At 62.4% G+C, this 10854-nt stretch overlaps 1 protein-coding gene and 2 non-coding genes across 3 annotated transcripts in view; 1 reads left to right on the forward strand and 2 right to left on the reverse strand.

Annotated features, from left to right (window-relative positions):
- DPP9 (dipeptidyl peptidase 9) overlaps positions 1 to 7809 on the reverse strand; it is a 9488-nt gene extending 1679 nt beyond the window's left edge. The window contains exons 1-4 of the mRNA XM_049643198.1: positions 7721 to 7809; positions 6667 to 6720; positions 4414 to 4504; positions 166 to 559 (exon numbers count right to left, since the gene is read on the reverse strand). Coding sequence (XP_049499155.1) covers positions 166 to 559; positions 4414 to 4469 — 450 coding nt within the window. The 5' untranslated portion in view covers positions 4470 to 4504; positions 6667 to 6720; positions 7721 to 7809. The remainder of the gene's footprint in view (positions 1 to 165; positions 560 to 4413; positions 4505 to 6666; positions 6721 to 7720) is intronic.
- Positions 7810 to 8152: 343 nt separating this feature from the next.
- On the forward strand, positions 8153 to 8224 carry TRNAG-UCC (transfer RNA glycine (anticodon UCC)). Its single transcript has one exon. It is a non-coding gene; the product is annotated as a tRNA-Gly (tRNA).
- Positions 8225 to 8414: 190 nt separating this feature from the next.
- TRNAV-CAC (transfer RNA valine (anticodon CAC)) lies at positions 8415 to 8487 on the reverse strand. The gene has a single exon. It is a non-coding gene; the product is annotated as a tRNA-Val (tRNA).
- Positions 8488 to 10854: the final 2367 nt, after the last annotated feature.

The raw sequence follows: 10854 nt of genomic DNA on the forward strand, positions 1-10854 counted from the left end.
GACTCAGGGGCAGGCCCAGCCGCCCTGGTTCTGGAGACGATCGCAGCGGCTCAGAGCCACATCCAAGGCCCAGCCACGGCATGGCTGCAACCCAACGGGGCAGGGCCGCCCTCTGTTCCACTCACCTGCACACCTGCCCCCCCCCCCAACCTCCCCCCGCGGCACCCTTGCGCCAGACCTCTGCTGCAAACGGAAGTCACCGCGGTGGCACAGACTCATGGGACATCTGCCCAGGGCCAGGCCCTTCTTTTTGGGCCTCCTAACCGATAGGACCGGCTGGGCCTGAGGGCGCCTGGAGGGCTTACCCAGGTAGTAGAGGCGGTGGGAGTGGGGGCCCGACTCGTCTGTCTTCTGCACGAACTGGAAGTCGTGTGGAGCCTTGTTGACGATGAGGCCCGAGTTCTTGCGGCTGCCGTGGATGATGTTCCGGAGCCCGTCCCACGAGTGCTTCTGCACCTGGAAGCGGGAGGCCGGGTCCTCCGTCCCGACCGCGTCACCCCGCTCAGACGCTGGCGCCCCAGTGGCCATCCTCTCTGTCCCCTCAGAATTCAGCGACAAGCTGTAAGGGGGAGGGGACAGCGGGGAGACGATGAGAAGGGAGGATGACGCCCATGTGTCACTGACAAGCTGCCCCCTCGTCAGACGCTCCTGAACCCCCCCGAGCCCCCCTGCAACTGTCCCAGCCCCCCTGCAACTATCCCAGCCCCCCAAATATGTCCCAAATGCGTCATTCTATTTCTTTCGAACACCACAAATGCTTCCGAGACCCAAGCCACTGCCACTTGTGTGACGAATGACCCCAACATCTCGCTAACGGACCCAACACATCCACCGCAGATCTGACCCCATCGCTTAAACGTCTTCCTTGATTTTCCACAGTCCTGGGGGTAAAAACCAGTCCCTGTCACGGCCTTCAAGGCTCTCTGTCCTCTGACCCCCGCCAGCCCCTCGAACCTCATCCCCTTTTTATCAGTTGCCTAGCCAAACTGGCCTTCCGTTGGCTCTTCAAACAGGCCAGACTCCTTCCCACCTTTGCACGTGCTTCCTTCTGCCTGAAACACTTTTCCCCTCTCTCTGCTTGACTAACGTCCAATCAGATCTCAGTGTAAGTATCTGTCGGGTCCTCAGAAACCTTCCATGACCATCTGTACCGAGGCTGGTCTCTCCATTAGGCGCGTCAGCGACTAATGTCCCCTGCCCTCAGAGCACTGGCACAAGGGCTGTCTGTTGATCACCTGTCCCGTTCATGGCAGTGGCCCCAGAACCTCAGGAGGCCCCTGGCTCCCAGGACGCATTCCACAGAGGGCCGTGTGGAATGATTATCTTGCATTAAGCCCTTGGGGAGACACGCTCGCTCACACGCAAAGAACTGAGCGTAAAGAATTAATCGGCACAGCTCGTCCCCCATGCCATCCAGCTTGGGGTCCAGCGGGGGAAACTCGTGCCTCACGGGACAGGCTCAGAGAGACAAGCAGCTGTGCACAGACGGTGTGAGAACCCCAGCAGAGAGAACGGACGCCCCTTGGGACAGCCCCCCCCACCCCTCCCCCGCTCCCTGAGCAGCTGTGGCCGAGGCCCCGTCCCTCCCTTCTCTCCCCCTGGCTGTTTGGGCACATTTCTTGAGCAGACTGGACTAGCCAGGCAAATATTTGCTTTAGGGAAATCTAAACATAGCCACAGTGACCCGGTTCCGGAAGAGCCGGGCTCTCTAGCGAGGCCGCCAAGGTGAGCAGGGCGGCCTCCCTCTCCTCCGTGGGCATCGGCCGGCCTAAGGTCTCGCTGAATGCTGGGCCTCCTTGTGCTCTGGGATTAGCGGCTTTGCTCCGGGATTAGTGGCTTTGCTTTACAGGCGGAGCCCGGGCTTCACTGGTCAAAAGTGGGAGTTGTTGCTGCTACACAGGGACAGGGACAGGGACAGCCCAGGCCGAGGGCTTCAGAGAAGCACCAGGCAGAGCTGTGCCCACCTTCACATGGTGCCCTCCAATTCCCAGAAGGGCCTGCCCCTTCACGGCAAGACACCCCCCCGAGTCCCCATACGGGAGAAAGGACCCCTGTCTCCTGCTTCGAGGGGCAAGAGGAGACGCTTCTGAGCATGGCCTCTGTGGGCCGATTTTCAGAGTTCCCTTTCCACCCCGACCCTGTATCAGACGAGGGACAGAAAAGCCTCCCTGACTCCATCCTACTGGACCCAGCCAGGACTCGGGGGGCACGGCAAGCAGGCGGTTCCTGCTCCCCAGCCACAAAGAGTGCCCTCGGTTCACAACTTCCTACGATGGCTTTGAAGACAGGGATCACAGGCCATCAGGGCTTTTGGGACCCTCGGGGCAAATGAACCCAAGCCAGAAAAGACGGGAGACCCAGTGAGGGTCACGTGCAGCATGTCCTGGCCCGCCCTCGTCCTCCCCCCCCACCCCGCCCCCAGAGCTGTGGTTTACCTCCACGGGCGGCGCTGGGCATGAGCAGTGTCAGGCAGGGGCTGGGGCCAGGATGGGCGGAGCGCTCCGGAACCTACATGGCCCCGAGCGCTGCTGACAACCAGCCCAGAAAACCAGGCCAGGAGACTCCTCCGACCGGCCCAGCCCCCCACCCCCACCCCCCCACCCCCCGCCGAAACTGCGGCCACCGTTCAGGCCTTGCGCACGGCAGCAAAACCGATCACAACCTCCAGGGTTCCCAAAGGGGACCCCATAAGCTGAGAGCCGGGCAGAAACGCTCACAGAATCATGTGGCTTATTTCCATAGCAAGGAACAATAAAAATGATCTTGCCTCCGATCACTGCAGAGAGCCCAAGGAGCAAAAATGTGATCCAGGAGATGAGAAATGAAATGAAACATCGGGAGAAACTTCTAGGAATCTTCTAGATGTGGCCAGGCGGTCTGAGCTCCCAGACAGGCCAAGGCTTGGTGCTATGACTTGGTCCTCCACTCACCTCTCTCTTCCCCAGAAGTGCAGAGAGACTGCAGAGGAGGCGGGGGAAGGGGAGGAACAGGTGACCAAGTGCCCCGCTTCCCATCCTAGGCCAGCCTGAGCTCCTCCAGTCAAGGGTTTACACAGCTGGGGAAACGGAAGCGGATTCCAAGCCACTTGGGCCGGGTCCACCTACGCTTTCCTTCTGCCAGTCGGCAGGACGCCTCGCGGACCACGAGGCCACGGGCAGGCGGCTCGGGCCCTCCGGTGCCATCACCGTCAAGGCCCCACGGGAGGTCTGCGGCCCGCGAACTGGTGCTCCGAGAGCCAGGACCACCGCCCCGCGGGGCATCCGCCAGAGACCCAAGCGGGGCCCGTGACGAGGGCAGCGGGCAGAAGGAAGAAGGAACTGTGGATTCTCGGTGCCGGCCGCAGGTCTGGGAGCACTCGGCCAACCGCAGAGAGAGAAGGCGGGCAGGGAGGCAGGCGCCGGGGAGGTGAGGGGCGGGGGCCCGCCGTGCTCGGGGAGGAAATGCCTGAGCGGCCCTCATGGCCCCTGGCCCCGTGGGGCCGTGCTCTGCCCTCCAAGGCCTGCCTCCGGCACCGTGCGGGCCTCCCACTGTCACGACCGGCCGGCGCAGACTCAGTTTGCAGCCCACGCCGTGGCCGCCCGGGACCTAACGCCCGTGAGAAGGGGCACTCGGGTCTCCGTCACCAGCCGACCTGCTGATGCATTTCCCCACCGGACACCGGAGCCCGCGTCCGGGGAGCGAAGCAGACTGCTCAACGTCACCCGTCTTCCAGGAGCTCTTTAGTTCCCTTCCTGCCCGCCCGGTCGCTCCCACCGGCTAAAAGCAAACGAAGCCACGGGGGCTAGAAGCCCACTGGCCGGAGGGCTTCCTGTGGCCTCCGTCTTGTGCACGGCCCCACACGTGAGACTCACCAAGTGCCCCGGGGCCTCACGTGGACAGTTATGATTACTCCTCACCGTGACCCTTGACAGGTGAGTTCTGGGGCCAGCCCCATCTGGGAGGCTGCAAAGTAGGCTCAGAGGGATCAAATGACCCGCCCGATATCAGATATCACCCGAGTCTGACGGACCCCGAACCCACATTCTAACCTCCGGACCAACGGTTCTCAGCCGGGCCGGATCCTGCCCCAGGGGACACCGGGTGATGTCTGGGGACATCTGTGGTTGTCACACAGGGGTGCTCCTAGCATCGAGGGGCTGGGGGCCAGGGGTCTGCTCCACCCCCCACGGCGCCCAGGACGCCCCCACAGAGAATGGCTTGGCCCCACGTGAGCAGTCCCGAGGCTGAGAAACCCTGCTCTCGCCTACACTGCCACCTCACGCGGAACAGCCAGAACAGAGTCCTGGGGCATCGCAGAAAAGTATGGGGTGGCAGGGGGAGGCAGGGGTCTTCCCAGACCTAGGACATCATCGGAAATTTGGGAACCTCAACGACACCCCCACAGGTCAGGGCTCCCGCGGCCACACCCCTTACCTTCTCCAACCTTCTGTGTGGTCGTGATCCAGGCGGAGCTTCTTAGCCTTCCGCATTAACCACTCGGCTGACCTCAGGAGGGTGGGGAAGCCTGCGGGCAGAGAGACCCCCGGGCTGCAACCCCCAGCAGTCTGGGCCCACCGCTCTAGGCAGCCCTCCGTTACTCCGGGGACACCCAATGCCAAGGGCGTTCTGAAGAGGCTCTGCCCGGAAATTCGAGAGGGTGCCCGGCATTTGCCAGAAACCAGCAGCATCCTTTTTGTCGTGCAGTCCTCCCAAGGCGAGAAGTCCCCGAGAAGACGGCAGTCTTAAATGACGCCAAGGACGCCACCCCCGGTGCTCACCAGAAACCGAACAGTCCCAGGGTCCCCCCTGTGGCCACACTCTGATGGCCTTCCTGACCTCCCCTTCTCACCCCTGACCGTGATCTCCAACCACGCTGGCCTTACTCTCCCCTACACACACCGACTCCTTCCCACCCCAGGGCCTTTGCGCTTGCCAGTCCCACGGCCCAGGGGCCCTTCCCTGCCTTCTGTGGGACTCGCCCCTCTTCTCCTTCACGCCCCGGTCTCACCTCTGCAGAGGTCCTTCCGGACCCCCAATCCAAAGTCACCGCTCTGTCACCCCCACACAGCATCCTGTCCTTCCATACAGAGCTAAGTCTGGGGTAGTGGCTCTCAAAGGGGAGGACTCTGCCCCCCCTCCCCAGAGAATGACTGGGGACAGCTGTGGTTGTCACAACTGGGGGTGCTCCTGGCACTGAGTGTGCCGAGGCAGAGAAACTCTGCATTCTTAATTTGGGGGGGCAGTGGAGTAAGATCCTCAGGCCCACACGAGACACTTGAATAAATCCCTGATGGGTCAGACTGTACAAACCACGGTGACCCCAGCGTCTGTGAGTGACCTCCCCTCTCCCTCAGTTCACAAATGTAAATGGCGCAACGTCCCAGGACCTCAGGAGCCCAAATGATTACGGAATACAGAGTCTCTTCGGGGCCAACTGCATCCCGTCACCCAGCGGGTCTCAACCAGGGTCAACTGTGCCCCCACGAGCCATTTTTGGTCATCACGGCTGGGAGACGGGCCCCCGGCACGCAGACCGGAGGCTGCTAGTCCAACCACAAAGCACAGGACGCTCGCCTCCACCCCCACTGCGAAGAGTGACGTGGCCCCAAACATACCCAGTGCTGAGGCTGAGAACCCCCGCTCTGGGTGAGGGGACACCCTTCCCCGGGATGTCACTCCAGGGGGGCAGGCTTACACCCATCCTGTTCCATGCCTGGCACACACAGGATTTTCGGTAGAGTTAATGAGTCCCGGTCCTCCCTTGAACGCTGTCTGAAGTCAAAGGGAGCCCTGCTTTGGTCAGTACCCGAACACCCTTGTGATGAGCCAGGCCCCAGGTGGCTGGGCGGGTGCCGAGAGGCTTCAAGAAAAGGGAAGCAGGGGCCCCTGGGCGGCTCAGTCAGTTGAGCGTCCCACTTCGGCTCAGGTCACCATCTGGCAGCTCGAGAGTTCGAGCCCTGCGTCGGGCTCGCTGCTGTCCAGCCTGTCAGCGCAGAGCCCGCTTTGGATCCTTTGTCCCACCACCCCACCCCCCTGCCCTTCCCTCCCCCGCTTGCACTCTCCCAGAAATAAATATTTGAGAAAAAGAAAGCAGTGCCCGGTCACAGCACCGAGAGCGTGGGCGAGCCCCGGCCTCACTCTTAGTCCTGCGGTGAAAAGAGGGGTCGCTGTGGTCAGAGAGATGGGTTCAAATCCTGACTCTACAACGTTCGGTCTCTGTGACCTTGAGAGACCACTCGACCTCTCGGTTAAGTCAAACTAGGTTGAGTGTAACCTCTCGGTTACATCGTGCTTCAGTTTCCGCAGCTGTGAGACGGGGGCCACGGTACCTGCGTGGAGGGCTGCTGTGACAATGACGTGCTCAAATAAAACACCAGGTGCGACGGAACCTACGTCACAGCCAACACTGTCACCTAGACAAGTTACTGACCATCGGGCGGGGGGGCGGGATTGCACTGACGCCCCCCTAAGAGCCAGGATCCCCACCAAAGGCTGACTGAGGGCCAGGCGCTGGGCTCCCCCGTGGGGAGGATGCAGCCACGCCCCCCCCCCCAGCGGCCCCAGGGCAGTGACCCCGGAGTTGCAGAAAACCACTTCCTGCAGATGTCTATATCCTGGAGCACGCAAATGAGTCCCGCCTGCCCACACGGCAGCCGCCACCGTCACCCCGCGGCCCCCACCACTGACCTTCTAAAGGGTCCAGAAAGCCTCCATTCCAGCCGCAGGCGTGGGATACAGACCCTGATGGAACAAGCATGCCTTAGCGCAGCAGGTCAGCGGAGAGCCTGGCCAAAACAGCCCGCTCTCCTTCCCCTCGAGAGTCCTGACCACCCCCCCCCCCCCAGCCCCATTCTCTCTACCCGGACAGAGCCTAGAGCCACCTCACCGCCCTGCAATGCCGCCTGCGTGCCCTGAACTGCACCGGGGAGGAAAGACCTCCCCCATCTGGCCCGATCCTCCCGGGAACCAGCCAGGGACTCGACCACAGTGCACACCTCCAGGGCTTCAGTCCAAGCTCCTGGAAAGCACGCTGGTTCTTGCCACTGAGGCAAGTGACTTCCTCCCGGTGGGGGGGGGGGGTGGGGAGAACGACGGCGGCGGGGGAAAACGGAACCAGCGGGGCCCTTCTGACGGCTCGGCGGCAGCATGGATGGGGAAGTGTCAAGACCGGTCTACAGCCCGGTGGGAAGCAGGTGGGCGGCCGGACAGGGCCGGAAGGGAGGCTGAGAAGGGGCTGGAACCTGTGGGGGTGTGGATTAGGGGAAGCCAAGCGCCCGGGGAGGGGTGAGTGGGTGGGGGCAGGAAGCAGGTCCGGGAGGCGGCCTCTGCTCTCAGACGGGGAGCATGTGTTTGCATGGGGAGGGGAGCTCCAGGGCCTGCAGGGAAGGAGCGCCGTCGTGGGTGCGGCCGCTCCCGGAAGGGACCGGAGCCAGGTGGCTTGGGCAGCGACGGGACGAGAGGGGAGGCTGGGCCGAGCGAGGCTGAGAGGTGGCCCGGCCACCGGAGGAGGCAGAAGGGGAAGAAGGGCCGCGGAGGGCCCGGGGCGGAAGGGAAACCGAGGCGGGGGCCGTTGGAACCGGGAGTGCGGCCAAAGGCAGGGCCGGGGCGCGGGGAGGCCGGGGCGGAGGGCACCCGAGCGGCCGGCCAATGGCGCGTCCGGGGTCAGGGCTGAGGTGGGGCCGGTCAATGGCGGGCTCGGGGTCGCGGCCGAGGCGGGACGGGGCGCGCAGGCGCTGCTCACCGGGCTCGGGGGCAGGCGCGGAGCGGCGGCCGGGCTGCGAAGGGCGTCCCGGGGCCGGAGGCGCCTCACACTAGAGGCTCCATGCCCGGGACTGCGGCCCCGGAAGTGGCGGGCGCGGGGGACAGCGGCGGCGGCGGACACGGGGGAGCCGGTGGCTCGGGCCCCTTTGACCCGGAAGTTGAGCGGCCCAGGCGGCGACCTACGATTGGCCGCCGCCCGGACGGTACCAAGGTGGCTGCGATCCCGGGGGGGGGGGGACGCGCCCGCACAGTCCCTGGCGGCCAGAGGCTTGGAATTTCCCTCGGCAGCATCTTCCGGCGCGGGGAGCTGGAGGGGACACTGGAGAGAGGCGCCCCTGTGCGGTTTGGTATCGCCCAGCCCCGCCGATGGGACTTGTACTAATGGCGCTCGGAGAAAGCGGTGCTTGCCGGAGCGTTGGTGGTATAGTGGTTAGCATAGCTGCCTTCCAAGCAGTTGACCCGGGTTCGATTCCCGGCCAACGCAGGCGACGGTGTTATTTTTCATCCCCCCCCCCCCATAGCCTGTTGAAACGTCCTTTATAAGAAAAAAAAACCGCCGAATTAAAGTTTTTCGTACCTTGCAATGACTTTAAAAGCAACGGAAGAAATTTAAAAACCTCGTCCCGGTGACCCTGGAGTAGGGCTTACCCGCCGTCTTACGCTGAGAAAACGCGTGTTTCCGCCCGGGATCGAACCGGGGACCTTTCGCGTGTGAGGCGAACGTGATAACCGCTACACTACGGAAACTGGCGAGAGGCGGCTTTTCTGGGACGCCTATACAGCCTGCTTTTGCGGGGATCCCCGCGCTTCCGGCCCGCGCCCCGCCAGCTCGCTGCCGCGGACGCCGAAGGGAGGAGGGGCCGGGGAGGGGGGCGCGGTTGGGGGGGGCGGTTCTCGGAGGAGCGCGCTTCCCCCTCCCCACCCCCCCCAGACCAGGATTAGAGCGAGGAGAGCGAGGCAGTGGCCCCAGGTGCAGATACGAAGGGGGTGCCAGAAAACGCAACAATCAAGACAAATGGATATTTTCATGCAACATACCAAAATCCTCCTGTTAGTAGCAATAGAATTCCATAACGAACAATGTATCAAAACTGTACGTGGAGACCGGTTTCGGCAGTGCTTTGCCCAACCGCAGTGGAGTCTGAGGCAGGAGCAAGAATGTGCATTTTTGAGTGGCCATCCCCCCCCTCCCCCCGCCCGAGTATCCTCAAGAAAATATTGAAACTTAACGTGTCTGACAATTCAATTCAAAACATTAAGAACTTCATGGTAGTGTTACTCTCCTGCGCTTAACGGAAACAAACACATCGATACTTTCAACATCTGCTTCTGCGGGAAGATTAACCAAGGAACAGCATGTGAGACACCCGTTGACGGGACGCACGTCGTTCCTTATGCCCCAGAGCCCCCTGGGGCCCAGCAGACCACTGTCACGGCCATGTATCATGAAGACCTATACTCCTTTCCTACTGCTGCTGGGACAAAGTGCCACAGACAGTGGCAGAGTCTGCGGGCAGCCTGGCCAGACTCAGACATGGTTCCGTCCACCGCCTCCTCCACTGAGCTGGAGGCAGCTCCTTCCTTCCAGATGCTCACCCGGAACCTGGGAGCTGCCCTGGGCTCTTTTCTCCCCCACCCACGTCCAATCACCCCGCACATCCGATTAGCGCTGCTTTCAAACGCGCCCCAAATCTGATCACTTCTTCCCGACCGGACGGCCATCACGCTGGTCCGCCCCATCGCCACAGTCCTGTACCTGTGCCCCTCTGCCCCCTGCCAAGCCTCCTGCTCTCCCCGCCCCACCCCCAGTCCGTCCTCCCCGCAGTGGCCACCAGAGGGTGCCCGTAAGCACCGAGTCAGGGCCCACCCTCCTCTCTCGGCAGCCCTCCAGGGCTCCCACCTCCCAGAGGCAGAAGCCCGAGTCCTTCCCATAATCCTCAAGGCCCCGGTTGACCTGTGGCAGTCCCCTCCCTGCCCTCCTGTCTAACCTTTCTCACGCTCCCTCACTCCGCTCCAGCCACACAGGCCTCCTCGCTGCTTGCGCCTCCAACTGCCAGGCAGAGCCCTGCCCCAGGACCTTTGCACGGGCTGTGACCTCTGGTTTCTCCCAGGTATTTTTTCCGGCTCCTTATCTCTCCTCCTGCGATTCTTGATTTCAATGTTACCTTCTCAGAGGAGGCCTCCCTGCGCCCCTCCCGCCTTGGCATCCACAAATTCAGTTTCCACCGTTGCACCGTGTTCTTTCAAAGGCTTATCAGTCTCTGAAACGATCCCATTTGTGGATTTGTTTTCTCGTCTCTCTTCGGTCTCCTCCCCTAGACTGCGGCCTCCTCCCCCAGTGCACAGTTTGCCTGTTTGCCTTCTGTTTCTTCAGTAACCATTTCTTGAAATTACGGAGAGCTGGCCGGAGGAGAAAAGGCCTGGGCGCGGGAACGAAGCAATACAGGTGGGCTTCCTGGTGGAGGGGGAGTAGCTCAGAAAACATGTCTCCCTGTGAACCCCGTCAAGCCCTGAGAGCTCGTTCACCCGCCAAACGAAACAACAAAAACTCCCTTCAAAGGATTACTTGGGTCGTTCAAACGCACTCGGGGGCACTTGTTTGCCAGTGAGGTCCTGCCAGCGATCCTGGGGGGGGGGGGGTCCACCATCTGAGAGAGGCGCCTTGGCTGAAAAGGACGATACCTCCGTCCCTCCAGCAGGTGTCAGCAGGAGCGCGACCACCGGGCGTCCTGCAGGGTCCCTGGCCTCCCCAACACCACCCCTCCCGCTGCCCACACCACCCTCCCGTCCAGCCCCGCTCTGAGCCCCAGACCTCAGCGTCTCAAAGTCAGACACTCCGCTCCCCCCAATATGCACCCCAGCACTTGCAAGAGTGTCCCTGTCCCCAAGCCGGCCGCCTCAGCAGATGGGATTGGTGGCCAATTGCTGGATTGTTCTAGCAGGTGGCTAGCCATTCTTGGAGTTGGAGGGAGGAAGCGGAAAGAGAAACGAGAGAAAGAAGGGAAGCGCACAGGGATTCAGTTATTTCCAGGCTGGGAAATACCTGTTGCAAAGGCTAGCTGCCTCGGATCCCTTGGGGTGTCAGAGAATAACACGCATGGAGTAGCGGAATAC

The sequence above is a fragment of the Panthera uncia genome, chromosome A2 (genome assembly GCF_023721935.1).
Source record: "Panthera uncia isolate 11264 chromosome A2, Puncia_PCG_1.0, whole genome shotgun sequence".
NCBI lineage: Eukaryota > Metazoa > Chordata > Mammalia > Carnivora > Felidae > Panthera > Panthera uncia.